We start from the raw sequence: 26,160 nt of genomic DNA, 5'->3' as shown, positions 1-26,160 counted from the left end.
TGTTTTGGATTTTTTGTACACGTTCATATGTGTATTCATGGTGGGACAGCAGTGAGAAAGATCTATTTCTGATCTCATGATGTGATCTGTCATGAAATTAAACCAATTTGAAGATTAAATAAATATTTTCATTAATATATTTTACCAACTCTTCTGATTTGGATACAAACCTGCTTTTATTTTGAAAGGAAATAATGAGCTTCCTGTAGATCGAAGGTTACGACATTAACCTGGCGGCTGTGGCTCAGTTGGTCGAGTCAGTCGTTTTTCAACCAGAAGGTCAGGGGTTCGATCCCCAGCTCCTGCAGCTACATGTCCGATGTATCCCTGGGCAAGACGCTTAACCCCAAGTTGCTCCCACTGCTTCATCAGCGGCGTATGAATGTATATGAATCGGATTAGCTAATAATGATGGTCACTTTACACAGCAGCCTCTACCATCAGAGTGTGAATGTGTCGGTGTGAAAGCGCTTTGAGTAGTCTTTATAAGCTCAAGTACATTTTCCATAGTCCATTTACTTAAACACGGGAAAAGGAGCTTGTCACCATTTATCCTACTTGCCTTATGGGATTCTCAATTTTGATATGCATTTTCAGAACTTTAAGCTAAATTTCCTCAGGCTATAAGTTAAACATCTCTTTAGAATTCAAACTGCCTTCCATCATGTGTGGGATCCAAAAACATTTATCCCTTGTTCCGACCTTGTCCCACAAATGAGCCTTAACCCTGCCAGTGTCTGTATGAACGCTCACAACATCCTGCTCCTGCAACGCTTTCAATCTTCCTCCTACTCCAGACTCGAGCCACAGACTCTTCCCACACACTGAGACACGTCACTCTGAGCTTCAACTCAACCTGATCTCATGATTTCCATACACCGATTGTTGTCTCTTAACACTGACAAACAGAAAGTATCCTGATAGTCACATATCCTCTTTTTGCAGCACATCGACAGCAGAGGTTTGGCATGAAATAGCCCAGGTCAGCCTCAGTTATTATGTGTTGTAATAAGCCAAAGATTCCTTCCTTTACAAAGATTATATTTCCTTTACTATCTCAAGAAGTAATTCTCTGCCTTTGGCCTTTTTTTTCTTCTTTTTTTACACTACACCATTCATAGGCTTTACACTTTAGCTCAGGCTGTGGTTGGAAAGCCTTTGTACTGCAGTAGTCACAACAGGTTCAGGGAAAGGCATGCAGAGATGGGGAGCTTTTTTTTTTTTTCTCAAGGCAACCCTCAGCTGTACCTAACTGAAGTGTAATTTACACAGGTTGTGAGTGTTATAGAAACAGTTTAATTTACCCGTGTAGTGCAGTCTTCCCACAGTTACTCGGATGAGACTGTTAAGCTTTTACTTTGCTTAAAAACTGAAGAAGGTTTTGCAAAGGATTCTTCCGAGGGGCGCACAGTCAGTTGTGTGGCAAGCAGTGGAGAAGCGCACAGCCAGCGTGTCCAGCAGCGTCGAACGTCAGAGTATTGGATTTGGCTTTTTTCCCGGCCTCGTTTCCTTTCTCCTACCTATCTGTAAGCCGCTGATCCCATGACAGGTGGAAGGCAGGCATGGTGAGTTGGGAGAGCTTAGTGTGAGGCGGTTTATGGATCAAAGCAGTGAACACTGAGCTAAAGTCCGGCACATCCTTCCACATATCCCAGGGCTTGCTGGTCTGCGTAGGAGGTGAGATGCAGAGGGGTCCAGGAGGTTGGTCTGTTACATGATTCGGTTGAGTCGACACAAGGCTGTCACGAGCAGCTGAGGTCACGTTGACGAGCTTGTAGTCATTAACACCTTTGATGCGGAGTTGTCTGCGGATAGAACTAATGTGGGTGAAAGCATCTAATGAGAGGTTTCATCATTACTGTTACAGCTCGAACAATGTGCCACAAGTACACGACAATTAGCGCTCTGCAGATAGTGTAGTCCCTCATATCTGAGAGCAGGGGACTCATGAGTGGGTGCCTCAAAACAGACAAAGACATCAACCAATGAACATTCAGCAACTGTCACAAAGGCCTTACATTACATTGTGTTTTCCTTCTGCAATTTAAAAAAAGACAAAGGAGATTTTTACCGGATGAATGCACCGTCCTTTTATGTTAATGAATACAAATTTGAATCGGACAATCACACGTTCCATTATTTAGGCATTAAAGTCATTTTCTGATTTCAAATCTAAACCCCCTCCCCGACTCTCATCTCACATTCGGCGCCGCTCTCTGACAGCTGTGTTGCTGACAGCGGATATGACAATCTCAAAGAAGGAGAGACAACATGTGGAGTGAGAACAGGAGGAGCGACACGGTGCTTCACAAACTGGACAAATTAAAGAGTGTCTTGTTATTGTGTTACTACGACGGAGGTAGCCGACGGAGTTCGATTGTAAAAGAAAATCTGGAAAAATGAGAAAACTGGCGGTTTTTGTCGGCATCCAACAACAGAAAAGTGGCAGAATGACGTGCCTCAGGTCACGATTGGTATCGCTTGTCCTGATATGTGACTACTGCACATGTGCACATCGCATTTGCAATGCTAACCATATATATCATTCAACCCTAATTGTAATTTGGTGAGAAATAGCTAGAGGGGTAGGAGGCTGAAATCAGAGAAATATGTTGTTAAAGAAGCTTTCCAACATAGATCGTAAAAATCTGAAGGTGAGCGAACTTAGTAACAGCTGTCTGAGTTTCATGTGACCTCATGATGTGTAGTGAAAAAACACCACTCTGCATGAAAGATAACGACTGCAGACATTTAATCAACTCAACTGAAACTGAAATATTCACACATGTAACCTAAACTGATAACTTACGTATTCATTAAAAACCACAATGTTACATTTTATAGATTCATGCTTACGCCCGATCAAAGTCATGTATTTATTCACATAGTTCCCATGACTCTAAAGGTCCCATTCCTTTGTGCTCCCTGCACCAGACTCATAGCACAGTCATAAAGTGACTCATTGGTGACATCATGGCTGTTTGAGCTGTTGAATGGCATTTCAAGTTATTGGTGAAGATTTGTGCATCATCTTCATGCAAAATGAAGAACTGGCATGCAAACTGTGTATGTAAAGGCATGTTATTTGCTAGCAGGTGTACGACACTAGTTGTGTATTTGAGTGATGTGTACTTAAAACACAAAGCCCAAATATTCAAGGAACCTTTTTTTAATGAACTTTATATTTTAGTAGGAAGCACTGGACCTCCAGGACATCCGACCAGGCAACTGGGCAGTTCTCAACTTAAAAAAAAACATGCTATTCAACCTGAGGACATCCTGCTTCTAAAATGTATGGCATTAAAACTGAAATCAATTTTCGGCATTACTGTGGGACTGTGGATTTCTGAATTTAATGGCCGCATATCTTTAGAGAAAATCACTTAAATTACCCGAAGAATCAGAGAGAAACGTTTTAGAAGATAGAGCAGCAGCAGACTGGACGAATGCATGTGGTATTGCTCTAAAAGTACGTAATAGATCGTTTTAAGATTCAATTATTTGCAATCCTGAACATCCTGGTCCATTTGTGAGAAATAAGTCCCCCATAGAGAACAATGCACCATGCAGCAGCCACTGCTAGAAGCTGATGCTCAGTGAAAACGAGTGCCAAATGACTGTTGTCCAGTGTAAACAAAACATATGTAAGTGTTTTTCTTTGTTATTAAGCAACATATATAAGCAGTAGGTATTAATGTAAATGTGCCAGAATAACCTTTTTTTTAATAATTAAAAGACGTCTCGCAGGACAGATCACACAAACGCTCTCAAACAGTTTTACAAACAAAACAGACACACATGTAACATTACATATGACAGACCCACATCAGGTAGGAAATGGAGACCTTCAATCTACTTGGACTGAAGCTGATACACAAATGGGTTTGTCTGAGTCTGTGTTCTGGTATAAGCTATCCAAAAAAGAGGGTAGTTAGGGCATGTACTCACACTAGGCAAAGTTGTCCTGTACGATTGCCCCGCCTCCCCATTCCCCCCCCTGCTCTGCACTCACACTGCTCCAGAGGTTACCTTTAGTACATAACGTCTTAATACAACACATGCATGGCTTCAAGTAAAATGAAGCCTGCTTAGTTTACAAAACAGAATGACTCAGAAAAAAAGAATTCAAAAACAAAACAAAAAGTGGTGCGCCAAGTTCACGTCTGCACATTGAAGAACAAAACCACTACTTTACTGACTTTACAGCTTATTTTGAGTCATTTTAGTCAGATACAGCCACAACACTTGAGGATTTCTCGATAATGAAGTCTGTCCATGTTGTGTACCCGTGCTTGTGCTCGTGCATGAACTGTACCGTGCCAAAGCAACACCTCTCTCAACCGTGCCAGGTCCAAGGAAGCGTACCATGCTTGAGCACGGATCAGAGCACTCACACTAGTCAAGCAAACTGGACGTTAGGGGTGAAGCGTGCTTAGGCACAGTGCAGATTGCCTATAGTGTGAGTGTGCTCTCAGTCCATGGATGTTTAAAAAAAAGATTTCCAAAGTGGTAATGTATAAATGCCAAATCTGTACGTAAAGATTGTCTTCATTTGTCCTACGATTATCCCCGCAGACAGTGTAGAGGCTGTGATCCTCTTTTGTGATGGCACAAACAGTAGATTAGGCCTTTAGGCTGGAACGGATGTCAACCCGGGTTATGTTTCCCAGAGAACATCCCGGTTTCAACTACAACACACACAAGTGCAAAGAGGCACAGCAAACACACACACACACACACACACACACACACCACTTTTTATTCAATATGCAAATTGAAACTGCTGTTCATTTGCTGATGAAAGAGGATTCATACTCAATTATATCTTAATGGGTTGGATATAACCGCATGCTCGGGCCAACAGATTTTTATAAGATGTTTTTTTCATTAGGTCAAATATGACTTTAATTCCCTGGAACAACTGAACTAAAACTGAACTGAACTGACCTGACCCAGGCACACACACGCACGCACACACACACACACACACACACACACACACAACTCATCCAAATACATCTCTCTCCCACTCTTAAACTTCCTCTTCCTTCTCTTTTTTTTCCACATGCATGGGGGGGGGGGGGGTTGTTGCTCGCGTAGGTCTAACGACAGAGGGCGTGGGTGCGCTTGGAGCGAGCGCGTGACGATACCTCCGGAATGCTAAGCACTTTCAGGCCCATAAGCTCACGCGCACAAGCAAGTTCCAGCCGGTGTAGCAGAGAGAGAGAGAGATGGAGAGAATAGAGAGGAAAAGTCCGAAAGAGAGAGAGTGAGGGGAAAACATGATGAAAATAAAGAGAGAGAGAGTGTGGGGGGGGGGGGGGGCAGAAATAAGATATATGATCCCTCTCTGCAGTTTGCCAGTCTTTGTTTACTCTCTGCCAGCCGTAAAGTGTTCTCTAATAGCTGCTGCACAGAACTCTCCCTCGCTCAATAACATCATGTTGGGGGGGGGGGGAACTCCCTCTTTTCTTGCCAGGCTGAGGGGGGGGGGGCACAGTTGGTTGGTCCTACAAACGGCCGAACATGCTTGGAAATGACAAATGCTGCGAGGGGTTTGTTGAGGTTTGGAGCAGAGCGGCAGCCTGGAAGCGCCGGTAGTGTTCAATAGCAGCACATGCAGACCTGCAATGCGCTTCTCTCTCAGAGCAGGTCGGTCCGCCGAGAGACAACATCCTCTCAGCACTGTGTGTGTGTGTGTGTGTGTGTGTGTGTGTGTGTGTGTGTGTGTGTGTGTGTGTGTGTGTGTGAGAGAGAGAGAGAGAGAGAGGGAGAGAGAGAGGGAGAGGGAGGGAGAGGTGGAGGATACTGCTGACAAAGAAACCACACAAAGCATCTTTAGGTTATAAAACACAAATATAGAATAATAAACGTGATTTTTTTATACATTTCTAATCCTAATTGTACTGCTTTTTTATTTAACTAATTAATAATTAGCAACTTTTTTTGTTTCAGTTAAGTTTAAAAAAAAAAGGAGTCATATAGGCTCCATCGTTAGACAGTTGTAACCTACATTACAAAATGACTATGAATGAATATTGTTGCAATTTCCCTTTTTGCAAAAGAGTATTTGACAATTTCTCCCTCTTCCAGAAAAGAATGAATGAATCTTTCCACACTTGCCCCGCAAAAAAAAAAAAAAAAAAAAAAAGCTGCACCAGCAGAAATGTGACAGAGCACAGGGGGCTGACTTGCATTAAAGCCAGATCACTCTCTCGCTCTTTTTCTTTGTCCTTTGTATGATGAATGTGAGAATAAAGATATCCCCCCCCCACCCCCACCCCCCCCCCCCCGCCACCACCATGGAGCTGTCAGCAGCCGGGACACCAAGCCATTTAATCTTCCTATATGACAGGAAGAGGAGGTGAGGTCTGTCTTACACACACACACATGCACACACACACACACACACATATAGAGTACAGCGACCCAACACCGCCTCTGCTGCCTCTCCCGTTACAGCTCAGCGATCGAGTTACGCGGCCGGGGAAAATGTTGCAGTAGCGAGAGAGAGAGAGAGAGAGAGAGAGAGAGAGAGAGAGAGAGAGAGAGAGAGACTGCAGCATCGCTCGAGACCGGCAGCAGCAGCAGCAGCAGTCCCAAGCAGTGCAGGTGAGAGGGGGAGAAAAAAAAAGCCAGAGGAGGAGGAGGCGCATGTAGAGGAGAGAGAGAGAGCGAGAGAGAGAGAGAGAGAGAGAGAGAGAGAGAGAGAGAGAGAATGCGGGACTCTTGGAGAAAGACGCATCTCCACTCTCTGTCCGTCCATCCCGGACACAGGCTGCAAAAGGATTACGCCAAACTGATGATGATGATGATGATGTTGGGATCTCCCCGTTAGCCCACCAAGAGAGGGCTCGTGTTTTGTTTTGTTTTTCTGTGAGAGAAAAAACATCAAGAGGAAACAAGCTCTGAAAAAGCACTCTCTTGTCTCATCATAACTTACGTAAAGGAATCCGACTGCTTGGCACGTTGCTTTCACTGCAGGGGAGAAAGAGAAAAAAAAGAGGAACCACGTATCGGGAGCTAAAGGTAAGAAAAGAATCCAGTAGCAGCATCCTAAAGACTTTTTTTTACCAAACTGCTTTTTTTTCTCAAACTCCTCATTTCGGAGGAGTTAATTTCCTCGCCGTCCGGAGAGCCGAGCAGTGTTTGTTTTTTTTCTGCTCCCTCTCCTTTCTCTCTTTTGTGCTGTGCTGCATTGCAGTTTCTAACTGTGAAAAACGCCAGAAAAGCCGGTGTCCCAAATGTGACTGGAATAAAATAAAAAAAAGAACTTACAAATGGCATTATGAAGTGATAAGCGTCCTCGTGTGACTAGAGCGGGATAGCTGTGTGGAGAAAAAGGAGTGCGGAAGAGTGAGGTGGATTAATCAAAGCCTGATGAATTAGTTTTCTTTTCTTTTTCTTTTTTGCAATTGCAGGATGGATGTTTTGTTATCTACGTGGCCTGAACAGCCCAGTAATACAGCGACATTATTCTTTTCATTATCATAGAAGTTGAACAAGCACTGCTGAGGAGAAGAGGAGAATCTAAAAAAGAGAGGAGTCTTGCAACGCTGAAGTGAAGTACAGAGAGAGAGAGAGAGAGAGAGAGAGTGCCGGAGCTTTTCTCCGGACCTCAAGGCGGGCAGTCCGCAGAGAGCGATACCTGGAGAAGAAAGCAAGGAAGGATAAATCAAACTCCCACGCTGTGAGGTAGCCTCGAACAGACACACAAAACAGCAATAAAAAAAAGAAAGAAGACAAGCACACTGAGCTTGCAGGAGAGAGGCGTGAGGAAAGGAGGAAGCCATGCAGAGGCTTGGTGCAGTGCACTCCTCCGCGGCGCAGGCTCTCAGCCTCGTGGTCTTAGTGCTGCTGCAGCTGCTGACTCAGCTACCGGGTGCCGACTCAGCTCTCCGGTACCGGGTGGCGGAGGAGGGCCCACCTGACGTCAAGATCGGCAACGTGGCCGCCGACCTGGGCCTGACGGCAGGTACAGGGAGCGGGGATGTCACCTTCGCGCTGGAGAGCGGCTCAGAGTTCTTCAAGATTGACAACGTGACCGGTGAGCTGACCACGGGCCCACGGCGCATCGACAGGGAGAAGCTCCCACAGTGTCAGATGATATTTGATGAAAACGAGTGCTTCCTGGACTTTGAGGTGTCTGTGATTGGGCCGCTGCAGAGCTGGGTAGACCTGTTCGAAGGCAGGGTTGTCATAACAGACATCAATGACAACACACCTTCCTTCCCCTCACCTGTGCTCCAGCTGTCAGTGGAGGAGAATCGCCCCATTGGGACCCTCTACCTGCTGCCAACAGCGACAGACAGAGACTTCGGTCGCAATGGCATAGACCGCTACGAGCTGATCCAAGATGGTGGAGCCGGGTCAAGTTCAACGAGACGCACGGCGGGAGGAAACCCCATTACAAGAAGTGATGGCCCCGGGGACCGGAGAGGGAGAAGCGGAGATATTGTTGGAGGAGCCAGGAGCACCGTGTTTGAACTGCAGGTCGCAGATATACCAGATGGTGAGAAGCAACCTCAGCTCATCGTGAAGGGCACATTGGACCGGGAGCAGAAGGACTCGTATGAGCTGGTCCTCAGGGTTCGAGATGGAGGGAACCCTGCACGTTCTTCCCAAGCCCTGCTTCGTGTCTCGATTACCGACGTGAATGACAACAGCCCACAGTTCGAGAGGTCGACCTACGAGGCGGAAATGGCAGAAAACGCTCCTCCAGGTACACCGGTCCTCCAGGTTAGAGCAGCAGACCGTGACATCGGGGTCAACGGGCAGGTGGAGTATGTCTTTGGAGCTGCCACCGAATCCGTCAGACGACTTCTGCGGCTAGATGAGGCAACTGGATGGCTGAGCGTTCTCCACAGGATCGACAGGGAAGAAGTGGCTCAGCTGAGGTTCACGGTGACGGCCAGGGATCGTGGTCAGCCACCCCGCACCGACCGCACCACCGTGGTGTTGGCTGTCCGGGATGAAAACGACAACGTCCCAGTGGTAGAGATCAGAAAGATTGGACGGATCCCTGTTCGAGACGGAGCAGCATTGGTGCCCGAGAACGTCCTGGTAGACACACCGGTGGCTCTCGTGCAGGTGTCGGACCGAGACCAGGGAGAGAACGGGGCCGTGACCTGTACGGTGGTGGGAGACGTCCCGTTCACATTGAAGCCAGCTGGTGAGACAGCTCTCCCACCGCTGCCTGCAGATGAAGCCTTTGACAGGTAAGCGGGAAACCCCTTACAGTAAGTTACCGCTATTATCAGTCCAAGTAAGAACCTAATAAAATAAGAATGAACAGCGTCTGGATGACTGGAATTAAAGCTTGTATCAAAGTGACTTGATATCAGATAGTGAAATGCTGTGATTTGTGATTCCTACTTTCAAACACATCAGTGGGAAGATTAATTTCTTGAGGTTACACAGTATTGTCAAGGTAACCATGAAGTAATGAAGCATTTTAATCAAAGCTCAGTATAATGCACCACTGAGCCTAAAGGTGTGGGAGTGTGTGTGTGTGTGTGTGTGTGTGTGTGGGGGGGGGGGGGGGGGGCTGCATGTTCATTATATGTGCACAATAGGCATATACTATGAGGACATGTATAATGAAGCACCTGATTCAAAGTTATGTGAAATAATTCATTTAATTGAAAACTGGTTATTATTCATTAAGAAAATTACCATAATTATAAGACACATGCTAATTAACACGCCATTTAGCAATCTGTTCTTTTAATTAGCTACTGTACTGTTCTTGACTCAGGGTTATTTAGGAAGTTTATAATACATAGTGCTGCCAGATTTAAAAACTTTGTATCATATTAAGACTAAGAGGTTTTATCATTAAGGGCAGATGGTGTGTTTATCCTATATGTTTTCAAACCTTGACTACAGTGTACCGTTTCTGAGTCTCACCCACACTACAGCTCCAGGAGGTATTTCAACAATTTCTATCCCCCAGATAGAGTTCAGAAAAAGAGTCTTGTTGGAGGCAGATTTCATTTAGGCTTGGTTCTGTACTGTCAGTCATTTACTGGGGCTACACAGTACTTACAGTGTCAAATATTTGGTAAACTTTGAGTGTAATATTCATTAAATTCAAGGGTTTTTAGACTTTTTAGTAATATTATTCCAGCAGCGAAGGCTCCAAATGTCAATGCTCTCAAGTGGATTGTGGAGATATTTCCTGAAGCTATTGAATGGAGGGAGAGAGAGAGAGAGAGAGGGTGACTACTGAGCTACTACTGATCATGCCTGTACAAGGCTGTATGAGGCTGTTTTTTTTTAAATATTGAATGTTTGGCTATGCTTGACTCAAAATAAATTCTTAATCAAAGTAATGATCATCAGGTCGTCAGCGAGTCGATTAGTTCATTTAATTAAAAAAAATCAGTCACAGTTTCTCCAGTGTTGTTTTCTCTCTACTGCAGTCCTGCAGAACGATCTCTTAAAACAGTGTGCATTAAAGAGCAAAGCACGGTGGAGCTGAAAGGATTATTTGTTTAAAAGCATAGTCACTTAACAGAAAATTATTTTTCACATCATTTCACAAGCATTTGGGTAATTTTTCAAGCAAAAACTACAAAAGATTTTCAGAGCCAGCTCTTCCTTTTGAGGATTTGCTGATTTTTCTTTGGCTCTGCAACTCTTGGCACTAACACGCGTCTTGGGTGTACTCCATTCAAGAGAAACCATATTGCAGGTTGTTAAGGCCTTCTTGTTATTGTTTTATACCTTATTATGACGAAGCTGCTGCTTGATTTATTCACCAACTTCCGCAAATGAAGATGACGTCACTTGAGTAGGTGGTTCCCAAATTTTGCAGATGACGTTCACATTTACGCTGTTAAAAGAATGTCAACAAATGCAGCCCAGACAACCTCTAAATATGGTCTTAAGATCACATCCCAATGGGTCCTCAATTTGTATTTGGTGCATTCACAGCTGTATTTACATGTTTCCAGTTGTGATCGTCACACTAGAAACCCGAACATGCCAGGTGAAATCTGAAATTTGGTTTTAGATCACCGTAAACTTCACATCAAAGGGGAATTTTTCACCACTTCCTGTCATTTTATCTTAGAGTAGAAAGTCAGAAGAAAGTCTTGAAATGTACAAAGAGATAGGGGTCGTAATATTAATGTGTCACCACGTTTAAGTAAGGACCCTTTTATATTTTGGGTAGCATCTACCTTCATGACTATTATTTCCTTCTCATTTTTCACAGGAACAAGAAAAAGTACTTCTTGCATACATCTGCCTTGCTGGACTACGAGGTCAACAAAGAATACAGTGTCACCATTGTGGCAGTAGATTCTGGCAGCCCCAGCCTTTCCAGCAACAGCTCACTGATGGTGCGAGTGGTGGACATCAATGATCACGCCCCAACCTTTGCCCAAAGTGTTGTCGAGGTGCACTTTGCTGAGAACAACTCACCCGGCGAGCGTGTAGTCACTGTGGTGGCCTCGGACGCTGACAGTGGAAAGAATGCGGAGATTGCGTACTCCCTGGACTCGGCTGCTAATGGGCCCTTTTACATAGATGCAGATAATGGAGATATCCGGGCCACTGGGGTTCTGGACCGTGAGCAGCGAGAGAGGTATGAACTCCGAGTTATTGCCAAGGACAAGGGCACTCCATCCCTGCAAGGCTCTGCGACTGTTGTGGTCCAGGTGACCGACCGCAATGACAACGCACCAAAGTTTGTCCAGGAAATCTTCACTTTCTACGTGAAAGAGAACTTGCTTGCCAACAGCCCCGTTGGCATGGTCACTGTGACAGATGCGGACGAAGGCGAGAATGCAGAGCTTAGTTTGTTCGTAGAAATGGATGGAGTCGACGACAAGAAGGTGGAAGGAGAGGAAGGCCAGAAAGAGCGAGAAGAGGTGTTTTCCATTGAGAACAACACAGGCACCATCTTCTCTTCTGCATCGTTCGACCGTGAAAGGCTTTCCACCTACACTTTCCGCGTCCGAGCTGTGGATGGAGGAGAACCCCGCAAAACTGCCACCGCAACTGTCTCGCTCTTTGTGACGGACGAAAACGACAACGCCCCTTCAATCACCTCTCCGGCAAATGAGTCCTACACCCTCCTTCCGCCTGCCAGCAGTGCCCGCACCATCGTCAGGACCGTGACAGCCTTGGACTCAGACACTGGTCCAAACGCTGACCTGCACTATGCCTTAGTCGGAGGAAATCCCTTCAGACTGTTTGAGATTGGCCACGCCAATGGAGTGATTACTCTGGCAGAACCTTTGGAGCGACGCCACAGGGGTCTGCACCGCCTGGTGGTCCGGGTCAATGATAGTGGGGCCCCCTCGCTTTGTGCCACTGCTCTGGTTCATGTCTTCATCAATGAGAGCTTGGCCAATGCCACCCTTGTGGATGCACAGGTAATTATGTTACAGTCTGTAAATATACAAAGATTGACATATTGTCCTACTTTGGCATGTTTATATTTACCACTATTGTTGCACAGAGTTGGTAATGATAAGGCTTGACATTAACACCTGCCAACCCACCAAATGTGGGTAACAGTCACTCCCACGAGCCATATTGGCGGTTTGAGTTTTTAGTTGTACTTGTCTTGAAAGGCATCTGAAATGATATACTAATTGAAATGTGACACCATGAGCACTACCTGCACACTGTGTTTGCTCACTGGTCGATTCGTGCAGCCTATAGCCTTGGGCTTGCGCACTATACTGACCAATTACACTGTAGATCCTGTGGAGAACATTGCGGAGCTGTGAATCGGAGGAGCTATGTGGCAGCACATATAAGTTGTAACAAAACACAGAGAGCAGACAACACACAAGAGAAAACCTGACGATGAACCTAAAAGGAAGAGGAGACAAAGAAAAAGAAAATTGGCCATCGGATTTGGATTTGGATGTGTCCAGTGGTCAGTTACATTCAAAACGGTTGTAGATCTAGTTCAGGTAAATCTTAGTATGCCACAGTCAACTTTAATCAGAAGAAACGTAATTTCCCAATAACAACATTTTGGCTAATGAAAATGCTGAGTGGCTAGTAACTTTGAAAGAAATACACTAGCCATAGTGGCTGGTGAGCAAAAATAGTGAATGCCAAACCCTGATGATCACCAAGAATTGAAATGGTGCTGCCATCCTTTGATCAATTCAAATAATGGCCAGTCTGATAACACATAACAAAGAAAGAGGATGATAATGACGACTGATTGAAGCTGGTAAAACCAAGCCGGTAATCTGATAAATGGGCAATTTTCATTGTCTGCATCAAATTGCAATTTCCTGCCCATTTCCAAGGAAACATCTACAGTATATCTGTCCCAGATAAAAAAAAAAATCCCATTTCCCGTTTGAAGGCTATTGGCCATGCCAGAGTCTTTGTAGTTGGGATGTTCTTTGTCCAGGATACATTCTTATAATAGCAGTGTGGTTTAAATAACTGTTATTACTGAAGTGCTTCTTCTTTTATGGTACATTGAACTCAGGGCTTAGAGCATTAGGTGGGTGTGTGATGTTGTGTGTGTACATGTGTGAGGGGTTAGAGAGAGAGAGCATTAGGGGTGAGTGTTAGAGTGGTGCAGTTTGAGAAAGAGAGAGAGAGAGAGAGAGGCCTGTCCCAGTTTTGGCCTTGTAGTGTGTAATAGGTTGCAGTATGTTCATTTGAATAGAAGTCGTACTTTAGCAGTGTCTTTTCACTGAAGGCCTGAATATTAATGAGATTTAGAAGTTTTCATCGTGACTTGCAGAGCACCCTGAGCAGAACTGAAGTAGTCAGGCTCGGTGGAAATTAAATGGAAAAACCACCGTGAATTAAAATGAGTCATGTTTACAGCCAGAGTAAAGGGAATACAGGATACATCCGCTTTTAATGAAGAAGTCTGTGTGGTTGTCTTGACCCGAGGACCTCGCAGTAAGAAGAGATTGCTTTAAAGATCCATACTGAGGTGAAGAGGCAATAGAGCAGACATAACTGAGATCCTGAAATCACTACAGCAGCGTGAGCTCAAACTTAAATTACGCTATGGCTGGTGGAAACCTTTTCTCTCTCCGCTCCGCTCTGCTCTCATTGTATTAATCAAACCAACTTCCCATTATGCTTTAAAAAATGTTCAACTAAGCTATAAATGCTGGCAGGTAATAATTACTTCAAAGTCGTCTCTGGTGTAGGAATCATAATTTGTATCGACTAATAATTAAATGGGCTCAGTTGCCTTGTGGTTACAGCGTTTGCCTCGTCACACAGCTTGTGGTTTTAACCCCCTACTCCTAACTCGAGTTGGAACATAGCCTCATATTATCTCTGAGGGGAAAAAAAAAGGTCTCAGACTGTCAGTTCTGTGCTTGCAACATGACGTTAACCCAAAATAAGCTCTATGACATATCAGAGGGAAGGAACAGTCAGGCAAGATAAGAGGCACAAAATCTCCAAAATATGTCAAAGCAGGGATTTTTGTTGGTTGGCCCCCCTGAAATACTGATTGTCATCTTTGAGGGATGGCTTACAATGCAGACGTGTGCTGCAAGTGCCGCTCCACTTCTCTAAACTTGGTACGTTTTCATTTTGTTGATGCTTTTCCTGGGTGTTTCAACTCTTCAAACCACCCGGGGGGGGGGGAAGTATGAGATTTCCAAGTGATAATATAAACTGCAGCTGAGTCTTCATTTTTTAAAATGATGTTACGGTATAGCTATTTCGGAGAGAGTGCTATGTAGCAACTGCAATAACAGGGTGCTTTGTTTCCCCCTTTTGAGTTCTCTGTGTCCTTGTTCTCGAAGCCAAACCTTGTGTTCTAGCTGGAGATATGACAAATGGAGAATTTGGATTAACTAGACATCAAAAAACTGTTGAATTTAGTTGCTTTTTTTGTTCCACAAAGACAGACACGTCTTAATGTAACACTGTCCCGAAGAGCATAATAAAAAGTACAAATTGAACAGTCAAGTGGCGAGAACTTGAACAGAACACTTTGTGAGAGGTGGAACAATGCTGCTGACAGGTGGAATGAACTACAATGTGCCTAAACGAGCGAGGCCATTGAGTGTAACAATAGGGTGTAATGTGTCCAGCCGGTATAAAAGCCATCTTTGATTACAATATGCATAGTTTAGTTTGATAGTAGGCAGGATCTTGGCGGAGTAATTGAGTAGAAGTCATTGAAGAGAGAATACCTCCATCTCATAATGAAGTCAAACTGAGTGGTGGATGGATGCCAGATGTAATTAGGGGAAGGGAAAACGGCTGCTACTGCTGCAGCACCGCGGCAGAAAATGACTCCAGTCCTTTCTATCCAGCAGCACCGGGTGAGCCACATGTTGGGTAATTAGCTCCGATATGAGGCTGCAGAGTTTGAGCTGGAAGAAGAATTAGGAATTAGAAGTTAGTGGGATATTTTTGATGTAGTCGTCAGTGGGAAACTGTAGGGTTTAAAAAGAAAGGGGAAAAAAAACACTTTGAATCAGATAAAGGCGTTTAGTGAAATATTTTCATTTGTACATTTTTGTGTTTCAACTCAGATCAAAATGTTGTATTTTCTCTTTTTAAATAAAGTCAGTTTCCTATTAGTTTGAATAATGCGTTTCAGAAATGGCAAAAACTGCAGCCGTGTGTTCTTATGCTAAGCTGTGCATGCATTGATCTGAAACAAAGAGCAGGCACTTTCCAAGCTTCGGGTCAATAGTGTGGTCAGGGGGAGAACTCCCTCTGCTTGGTCACAGCATCTGCATCCGCATCTGCAGTGGCATGCAGATAACAGAATCCTTGGAGAGCGGAGAGGAGATAGATGGTGGTGTTAAACCCAGCCGGAACAAAGCTCATGCAGCAGAATGAAAGAATCCTCCGGGAGTTTGGGATGCGTCAGAGGGATGCACTCCAACAAGGATGCTGGAGGTGGCTGCTGCACTTATCCTGCTGAACACTTCTACAGTTCTATGTATACCTACACACATACAGTATATAAACACCTGCACTTGGACGGCTATACATAGGTTGCACTCAGTGGGGATATTTCTTCCTCTGACGTGCATTTGAAACTCCACTTTCTGATTCTCCTCTCTCAGTCACATATGCCTGCATTCACATGCCAAAACACAAAAAAACTTGGCCGTTGCAGCATCACAAAGTATACGGCACATATGGCACCGCATCGCTATTTTTCTCCAGCTCGCGTTGCGCTCACAATACAGCAGACAGCACAGGGATGCGCTAAGCCAGAGAGATGCCCAGCAGAATGAGAATGCAAGGGGAATACTGCAGGCAATGGCAGAACAATGGGGGGCTGGGGGGGGGAGAGAGCGGAGCCTGGCGGAGAGGCCCTGCTGCAGTGGAAGCAGAATAATGGAATAGAACCAACACAACTCTCTCAAAAACAATGAAAGTTAACCCAGAGATAGACGCTGATGAAACAATGGAAAATAACACGGTACCCTTCTTAGCTCGGGGGGCAATGTGAAGTGAGAGTGAATAATGTGGCTCTATATGAGTAAGCCTAATGTGCCTGGGATAATGTAATAAGCAAGTGACACTGCAGTTGTGTGAGCAACACTCTCTGCAGTATTGCCAATACTCCGCCTTCGACTGCAGTTATTTCACTCGGTTATTACAATCCAAACTGGTTCAAATTTAACTCCTCTTTTTCTCTCTTTCTCTCGCTCACCTTCACTCCCCGCCGGTCCCCCAGTTCAGTCTTGCGAACCTTATTACCCACAATTCTTAAGGCTGGAGGGATTACATGCGTATATAATTTGCAGACCTGACAGGCCAAAGGAATTGTCGTTTGAGCTCTGAGACAAGGTGTCAGCGCTGCAAAATGAGTTTTCTCTCTAATGGACATCTTAGACCGTCTTGCTGGTGTAGGTGCATGCATACATCAAAGTGTGTGTTTATGTGTGTATGTGTTGCCACGGTATGTTGTCAAGTCCCTGCAAAGTTCTCCTAGACATGGTTCCTAAATATTGATTCGAGGTTTTCCATGACCCTGACCGATATTGCCAGCAGGATTCTGCGGATCAGGACACCGCAGCCTCGTTGTCTCCATGTCGAGCACGTCTCCATGCAAAGTAATGGCTGTGTTTGTGCTTTAGCGTAACCCACTTTCTTGTAATGATGCTTTTATTAGCGTACAAGCTCAGAGCAAATATGTGTGTGTTTGTCTGTGTGTGTAAAAGAGAGAGAGAGAGGGAGAAGGAGAGAGGGAGAGGGTAGCCTCAGGCCTCAGCATGTGTGTTCATAATGGAGAATCATTGTCATTAGTATCCTCTTATCATAAACCCAAACACTAAACATTTTAAAGTTTAATACAGATTTGGAGCACCAATTGACGAGGGGGATTTGCAAAGCATTGAGCTACGATGCCTTAAAGAACATGAAAATAAAGACCCTTGGTATAGGCAAAAAGAAAATGTCTCTTAGAATTATTCCATAAAAACACATATTCATTGTAGCCTTCTATCTGTCTGTCCATCCTATTGTCTGTGTGAAAAAACTGTAACACCAAATCCTCGGCAAATCCACTCCTACGCTATCATTTACAATGGAGACATTGTTCATTGATGAGACAGTGGATGCGTTCGAGTTCTGGGGGAGTAGCCATAACACGTTTCTTGACTTTTTTTTGTTTGCACGTTTATTGATTTGTTTCCCCTCCTTTTGTTTTCCCTCTTTCAACTATCCCTCTCAAGTTTTCTTTTACTCTTTAGTCAGTTTAAAAAAAAAAAAAAAAAGGAAATCCTTGGAATTTCCCGCTCAAGTGCACAATTTGCAGAATCAGAGGCGCAACTTGAAATGCTGCGACCGGGAATAGACAGCAATTATATATTTAGCGACACTCTGTGTGTCTGGGAATAATGGAGAAGCTCCCCTGCTAAAGCACAGTGATGAGTTTAATTAAGTTGAAGATGCTGTTTGATGTTTCTCTGTGGCGCACACCCACTGTCATCTGCCGCTTTGTACTTTTCTCTCATTACTTTGCTTTTTTCTTTCTTTGTCTTCTCTTGCATCTTCTCCACTTTTCCCTTCACTCCAGGTTGCCCGAAGTCTGATGGCTCCGCTCTCGCTGGACATCGCGGGCGACCCTGACAGCGAGCGTGCATTGGGGAAACAGCGCCTGAGCGTGGCCATCGGTGTTCTCGCGGGAGCCGCGGCGGTCATCCTGGTCATCCTCCTCGTGGTCACAGCGCGGCAGTGCGGCGCTCAGGGCAAGAATGGCTACGAGGCGGGGAAGAAGGAGCCAGAGGAAGACTTCTTCAGTCCTCCGGGGGCTCAACCGCAGGTCGGCCGAGGCAGGGGATCGGACCGGGGACGCAAGCCTCGCCGAGACAAACGCAACGGGAGTGGCGTCGGTACTACCGCGGGAGGAGGGAAGTCGGACAGATCGCTCTACAGCGGTATCGTCACGGTCAACGGGCTGCGTCGCCACGGCAACGACGATGACGAAGAGGATTTGAGCAGCGCAAGTGAGCGCCTGGCCGCCCGCTACTGCGTCGTGGACGGCGACCCCGGCAGCCCGCGGATGGGCGGCGGCAGGAGACACCAGTCGAGCCCAGATTTGGCCAGACACTACAAATCCAGCTCGCCTCTCCCAGCGGTCAATCTGCAGCCTCACTCCCCACCGGCGGAGGGAAAGAAGCACCAGGCGGTCCAGGACCTACCTCCCTCCAACACCTTTGTGGGCAGCGGCGGTTGTGTGGGGAGCGCCGGCTCCAGCAGCAGCAGTAGTGGGGGCAGTGGAAATGCAGACGCCATGTCCCTGGGATCTGACCAGTGCTCAGAGTACGGCTGCCAGACTGGGAACAAGTACAGCAAACAGGTAAGGGACTGGAATGACTTAAGTTGTGTTTCCACCAAAAAAGTAGGTTCCTGTATCCCATTGTTGTCTGCTTTTCCACTGGGGTTTTTGGACATGTGAAAATAAGGCATAAAAGTCTGCTCAGGCATTGTTAAGCACTGTGAGTCCCAACCCATAGTCCCTATTTTTTCAGTACCAGCAGGGTGCTTTTGAAAGGTAAAATGAAACCCTTGGTACTTTATGTAGAGCCTGGTCCCTTGCGGTGTAGGCTCACCTCCTGCAGTCCCTAGTCCCTCGGGAAAGTTCCTGCAGTGAACTACAGCTACGGTCTCCGCGGATCCTCAATTTTCATGTTTGCTTCGTCTCCTCCTTTATAAGAACCCTTTTCTTCTCAGTCAGCTCTTGACTCTCCGTCCACACTCCAGCTCCTGATGTCTGTCTCCCACCTCCTCCTCCCCCCCCCCTCCCCTCGCTTCATCTCTTTTTCATTCACACATCTGCTGACATACTGTACCGCACACCCCGCGCGCTAACGTCTAAACACCTTTTTATCTCCACAAAATAGCTTGTCAGTGTGTGTGCGCACACACGCCCGTGAGTCCGTGTCAGAATGCTAAGCCCATGAGCGGAGTGACAGTACCCTGCTGTCACAATGTGTGTGTGCTACGTGTCAAACATCAGCCCCTCTGTTAAGCAAGATCTAATGCAGGGGACATGAGTCAGCCACCCCCCCCCCCCCCTACTGTAGCCAAACAATAAGTGAATGTGCATTTGTGTCAACATGCATGACTGCACGCACATGTGAGTGTGTGTGTGTGTTTGACCATGTGTACCAACCCCTGAACAGTTCAGTTGCAGTGAGGATGAACAGGGAGTTGGCAGAAGTTGTTGCTTCCAACAGGGTAATTGGCCATTTTCTTTTTGTGTTTCTCTTGTCAAGCTGCTTTCTCCCATTTAGCATATATTTTTATTCCGTAAACAGTCTCAGCTGCATGGATAATGGATGCGCTGGCTTTTGGCGTTTACTTAGGAAGCGCTAGTTAAAAGCTGAAGTCCTGCTGACAAATAAATATTGCATATAGAGACGGTCACTCGCCCCTCTACCGCAGCCTCACACACACTCACACACACACACACACACACACACACACACACACACTCTCTTAACACAATCTATCATCGTGGACATACTGACACAGCAGGGTCTCCCAAGTCTGCGGGGAGTGCTCGCTAGAGTGACGTTTGAGTGACAGCTTAACCTTCTTAAAGGGGCGGCGTCTCGTTTCATTGACGGACAGCTCTGCATTTATCCTGCCTGTGGTGAGAAAGTGCTGATGTGGTCATTAAAAACGGAAGTAGAGGAGCTTCTTAGGCTAATCAATTCATACATGGGCTCTCTGATCCTACTCAACACTTATTCACACACACACACACACACACACACACTCACCCACAAGAACTCATATGCCTTCACAGAGGCACACGCACTCCAGAGGTTAATCCATTACGGAGTCAATCCTCTTAATCTGCCGTTCCCAGGGAAAGAAAATGCTTACTGGGAGAGTTTGGTCTTCATGCTTACGTGTACTCAAAACATGCCAGCATGCACACGCAGACGTGCAGACACACAAACTGACAGCATAATGAATTATTGATTGCTCGGGGTAATTAACTCCCCTGCTGCAGTCGAGTCGTGCCCCCTCCACACCCCCCAGCCCACACCTAAAATAGAGAGCAAGTGGTTTTGTGCACCGCTGCTTGTGTGTGTGTGTGTGTGTGTGTGTGTGCTTGAGACTCCTGGTGCTCGTGTGCGACTGTGTTCACGTCGGTGTCAGGATTTGTTAACGCTAACAGTTTGGCGACATGAGCAGGTTTGTGTTGGTGGGTGTCTGTCACTGCGCTCGAGGGGCTGCTTATTCCATGAAGGCATATGCATTTTTGTACGTGAGTGCGAGTGAGAGATAGACTCGGGGAGTAAAAGGTGGCGAGCATGTGCCAAATGTAGGAACTGGGACGCTGACAGAATTTGGAATAGCATTAGATCAGGAGTGGGAGAGAATTATAGGAGGTTAGGAGGCGAGGAAGATGGAGTAAACGAGATGGTGTGGGGGGGGAGACATTGAATTTCAAAGCTACTTTACTGGGTCAGTGAAAACTCTAAAAAGTGTTTATCTGAAGTCAGCACATCATCAGACCGACTAGGGTGCTCCAAATAGGAAATAAAAACTAGAATGTTAAAGGAAACTAGTCGTCATGGATGCAGAGCGAAGATTGCATCAGAGAGAGCAAAAAGATGATAAAACAGCCCAGTCCGTGTGTTGGATCTTTTTTTTTTTTTAATCTAGCTGGTTCACAGAGAAGAGGAAGGATATCCATATCAGTGGGCATGAATGAATATAAAAATGAAGACAGAAAGAGGGGAAAAGAGGGAGTATTGGGATGTAAGCTCCAGAGAGCAGGGATGAGAGATAGAGGTTAGCTGAAGGGGAAAAGATATGTGCAAGAGAGAGATGGCAGAAATACAAAAAAAAAAAAAAAAGGCAGAGCGAGCCAATTAAAAGACGCCATTAGTTTAGTCGGGTTGAAGTAAAAAGGGGGGTTGAAAAAGCGTGCTTTGTATTTTGATTAGGGGTGGGAATCGTCTAAGCTGATTTTTATTTTAAGTGTCAACGTCTTCCCCCACAAACAAAAACAAATCTTTGCAAAGTTTTTTGACTAATTTCAAGTCAAAATTATCCCATCACACTTATTTTGAACCCCTTTTACACGTAAAGTCCACAAAAATATCTTATTTCAAGATACAAAAAAGAAAAAGAACGCCTGATTTGCTTGTAATGAGTAAAAAACTTAAGTGTCTTGGAAAAAGACATTCTATCTAAATGAGTTTGTATTTTTCATTTCAAGACATCTTACCTGTAACATTTGATTGACCCAGATATTTTACTCATGGAAATCCACTCAGATCTTATAGTTTTTTTTCATTATATCCTAAAATATGATGTTTTTGGACTTTTCAAATGGTAAATGGACTTGAGTTTATATTTCGCTTATCTAGTTTTCTGACGACTCAAAGCTCTTTTACACCGCGTGTCACACCTACACATTCACACTGATGGTAGAGGTTTCTATGTAAAGTGACCTTTTGGCCTCAGTATTTCAATATATGGATGTTAGTATCAGTATCGGCCTCTGGTATTGACTTAAATTAGGTAAATTAGGAAAGTACAGCAGTTAATGCAGTGATCCATTACTGTGACCTTTTAACCCTGAAAAGATGTAAAAACAGGTTAAAGGATCATGTAGTGATAAAAATATAATTGCTATTTTGGTGCTGAATGCAATGTAGTGCAGTGTAAACAAAAAGTGCTTCATCACAGTTAATATGTAGTTCTTAAGTCCTGCTGGTACTGTAGGGATACTTGAAATCGGCTGATACTCAAGTGTAACTATCGAAAAAATTGATATCAGAAAGGTAAAAAAATGGTACTGGAACATCTCTAAATTAAAGTGAGCAAGAAAGTCTTAAGCAAAGTTTGGTAGTTTTGGATAGGGGATTTTATTAGCGACTAATTTCCCTGGTGGTTAAACTCAAATTCTGCCTAAATTTAGGAAAACCCTCAGAAAAGTCTGAATTGAGTACAGTTTATGAAACATGGCAAAACGCAGAATCAGAGCATCTGAGGATAAATGTCAGAAGGGTTTGCAGTGTGTAGCTAACGGTAGCATAGCTTGCGCCGCTAGCCTTTGGTCCTCTTTGCAGGTTAACGTCCACATGCTTTTGCTTAATTGCTCATCGCTCCAGTCAAGTAATTATTTACCAGTTTAACTTAACTCAGCCTACATCAAACTTTATCTCCATTTTCTAGAGTAGATCAAATTACTGCCAAACTGTCATTAACCAGAGCTACAGCTCCGGCTAGTGGAGGGTGGCTGCATTACAGCTTACACACAACATTTGAGCAGAATTACAGGCCTGAATTTAAAACAAATATTAATAAGTATTTCAACCAACTAGTAACTTTGGTGCTGACTAGCAGGTGTTTAATCATTTAATCGGCTAATCGCACACATCCCTATTTTAGATCCTTACTGCCTCAGACACTCTTCAGTGAAGTATTGCGGATGAGCAGTCCTAATACTGATGGAGTTAGTGAAAAAGGAGAAGGTCTGAGCCTCCACCTGGGGAGAGTGTGGGGGAGGGAGGGGAAAAGAGAGAGAGAGAGAGAGAGAGAGAGAGATCTGGTTTGGGCGGCGGCCAGAGAGTGAGAGTGGACTGCTGAGATATGGGTCATCAGGATACCCGTTGGCATCGGGACACATTAATGATCACAGCAGTCACATGGCACTGCAGTCAATGTGGGCAAAGTGGCCTCGTTCTGCACTCTAACCATTACCGCACACACACACACACACACACACACACACACACACACACACACACACAACCCATACCAACCACACAAACCAACAAACAGTTTTTTTTATGTCTGCTGACCTCAGTCAACCACGACAAAGGTCAGATTTGTTGTTTGATTTTCAATATTTGTTTTTCCTCCTGCTCAACTTTTCTTTCTTTGCATTTTGTAACGTCTCCAAACACGCACTTTGAACTGTTGGCCTCTTATTTGTACTCCTACTCTGTTTTTCCTTCATCTCTTTCTCCCCCTTACTCTGCCATGAATCTGAACAGCCAGCCACCGCTCCTTTCGCGTCTTACCCCTCCGCAAACCTGACCTCCGAGAACAACTCGACTCAGCGTTTTCACTAGTGCCACTTCTTCTTCTTTTACTGTAGTGAGCACTTTCTCTCTCTGTGGACCCTGCATGTGTGTGTGTGTGTGTGTGTGTGTGTCTGTGGGGGCGGGTGTGAGCGCGGTGCCACAGGGGCTGAATCGAAGAAGACACACAGCCACACACACACACACACACACACACACACTCGCAGTCTAATCAATGTGCAGTTTACAAGGCCAAGACTGCGGTAGAAACAGGTGGGTTGACAGTGCAGTTTTTTTTTTCTTTTGTTTTGTGCATTGCACAGTTTCACCAGACTCTGTGAAGGTCAGCGCAGGGCTGTCACAGCACGGGGTTGCCAGAGTGTTTGGACGCAGCAAGGGCAGGAAAATGGAAATGAGTTTGTGGTGAATAGGACTCATCCGGCTAGTCTTGTCCATCTAATTGGACTGTATGGAAGGACGCCGGCGGAGAGATTAGGTCTACTGGATTATAAAATTGAAAAGCAGCTTTTCATTTCAACGAAATCCTTCCAGGATTAAATATGATGAGCGTCTGTCATAGACTCACAACCCCCCCTCCACCCCCCTTTGTGAACACATCCACACTGTGATGACATGCAGCGTGCAGCACAGGGTCACAGGGTGAAGGCGCTGTCGACCAGAACACACACACACACACACACACACACACACACACTCACTTTGCCCCATCCTTCTTTCTCTCTCTCTGTTGCACACGCACTGTAACCGAACCGTGACCCCTGTCATGATGATACCAGTGCTCCGATGTGTTTATTAAAGCCACCTGCGAGTTCAGGCCACGCAGCGGGCCATATGTTTCATGTGGGGTGAGTAGGAGGCGAGGTGAGGAGGCAGGGGGGTAAGCGAGAGGTGAGAAGGATGAGGTAACCAAAGCGGGGATCACCCGACGAGCCAGACTGAAAACTGATCTACTGACCTGGAGACAAAGAGGGGGAGCGGGAGGGGCGATCGAGGGAGGATGAGAGTCAGCAGGCACCAGGAGAGAGGGAACCTGAGCCAGAACTATAAAGATGATGAGAGGAGGGGAAGAAAAGGTTCAAACAGCACTGGAAAACAGTGAACGACAGGCATGTTTTTGTGTTGTGTGGAGGATAAACACATCCTGACTCCGTTAACATTGATTATCCATTTGAGCCTGGTCATTTAGACACTACACCTTTAAAAAAAAAAAATCTATATTTAAAGGTGATTACACACACCTGCAGTTCAGTTTCATGCTTGAAAAGAAGAAGAAAACACATTGTTAGGTGTCTTTACTCTTCTTCCTTTCATTTAACACTTTAGTTAGCTTGTCATCCTGCAGCTGCGATGTGGAGAAAAACAAAAACCTTGATCCCTTTAGCTCGCCACACGTCATGCTGAATTTCCCCGCAGTCATCCTCACTGGTGGAGGGATCTTTAAAGTAATATCTGTTCGGTGAAAAGTTTCCTCTGAGAGCCGACCTCATAATAAAAGTGTGAAAAAAAAATCCCTCACCTAATGTATGTTGCTGTAAACTAGCATCATGTGAAACAAAAAGGGTTCTGAATGAAAGATTCAAGCTGAAATTTGATTCTAATGAATAAATTATACCCTATGTTCACAAATCAATGTTCTCACTTACAAAATGTGAATCCAGCTTTATTCTCGCCTTTCCACTCTGCGCAGATGTGATCACACCCCTTCAGTCACGTTGTGGGTTGCCAGGTTGTGGAAACAGAAGGGTTGACATTTGATGCAGTTGTGGATTGTGTGTGTGTGTCTTGATTCATAGATGATCTGGCACTTTTGACATCTTCAGACCAACATGCAGAAAGTATAGGTCCACGTATATCGGTTATTATAATGTGGTTGAAGGGCCCTCACAATCGGATGACAAAAGTTTCCCGTTAGAAATAGCAAAACTGGAGAGGTCCAGTAAGAGCGCCAGGTGGAACTGCAGGGTTTGGCAGGTATGCTATAATCTTTAAAGTGAGAGATGGATGCATTTTGATTCTTCAGTTTGCTCAGGTCCACTCGAAGCTGAAGAGCTCTTGAGTCCGCACTGGAGTTTGGAAACCAGTATGCATGAAGCTTGAGTTGGACAAAAAAAAAAGTGACAGTACACCACAGTGACAGTGGTGTACTATAAGTGTGCTATAAGTATAGAGATACTGAGCATCCTCAGTTATGATGTCACATAAAGCCTCTGTGAGAAAGTTCTGGTTTGGGGTTGATTTGAGCTCTCAAAGCGGTACCTCTTATCTCGTCACTCATCTTGTCCTGCACATACTAACAGTCAATCATAAAACGTATTGAGAATCTTTGCTGTGGAAAATGTCAGCTGCCGTTAGAGTCATTAAAGTCACCACACAGAAACAATCAATGCTGTGCCAGCTGGTCTTGTTTTCTTTTTGCCGGTCTTATAAAGGTATGAATATCAGTCAGAATCAAAAAAACATCTTAAAAACTTCTCACAAGGGGACGCTGGTGGCGCAGTGGAGGCTATGGTCCTCCAAGCGGGCGGCTCAGGTTGGAATCCCACCTGTGGCTCGTTTCCCCGCTCTCTCACTCCCTGATTTCCAACTATATCCACTGTCCTATCTCTCCATTAAAAGCCCAAAAGAAAATCTTTAAAAAAAAAAAACTTCTCAC

The 26,160-nt window shown here is 45.1% G+C and overlaps 1 protein-coding gene across 2 annotated transcripts in view; it reads left to right on the top strand.

The window, feature by feature from the left end:
• The first annotated feature begins 6,509 nt into the window (after window positions 1-6,509).
• pcdh7a (protocadherin 7a) overlaps window positions 6,510-26,160 on the top strand; it is a 50,273-nt gene continuing 30,622 nt past the window's right edge. Inside the window, exons 1-4 of one of the 2 annotated variants that reach the window (XM_065959046.1) lie at window positions 6,510-7,029; window positions 7,422-9,218; window positions 11,222-12,386; window positions 18,008-18,790. In XM_065959046.1, the coding sequence (XP_065815118.1) occupies window positions 7,792-9,218; window positions 11,222-12,386; window positions 18,008-18,790 (3,375 nt within the window). In that variant the 5' untranslated portion in view covers window positions 6,510-7,029; window positions 7,422-7,791. Of the gene's footprint in view, window positions 9,219-11,221; window positions 12,387-18,007; window positions 18,791-26,160 lie in introns of both variants that reach the window. The other variant, XM_020641866.2, reaches the window with a different exon arrangement.

Source organism: Labrus bergylta, chromosome 1, assembly GCF_963930695.1.
Source record: "Labrus bergylta chromosome 1, fLabBer1.1, whole genome shotgun sequence".
NCBI lineage: Eukaryota > Metazoa > Chordata > Actinopteri > Labriformes > Labridae > Labrus > Labrus bergylta.
Note: the sequence above shows the minus strand (reverse complement) of the source record. Positions and strands in the feature narration are given on the sequence as shown.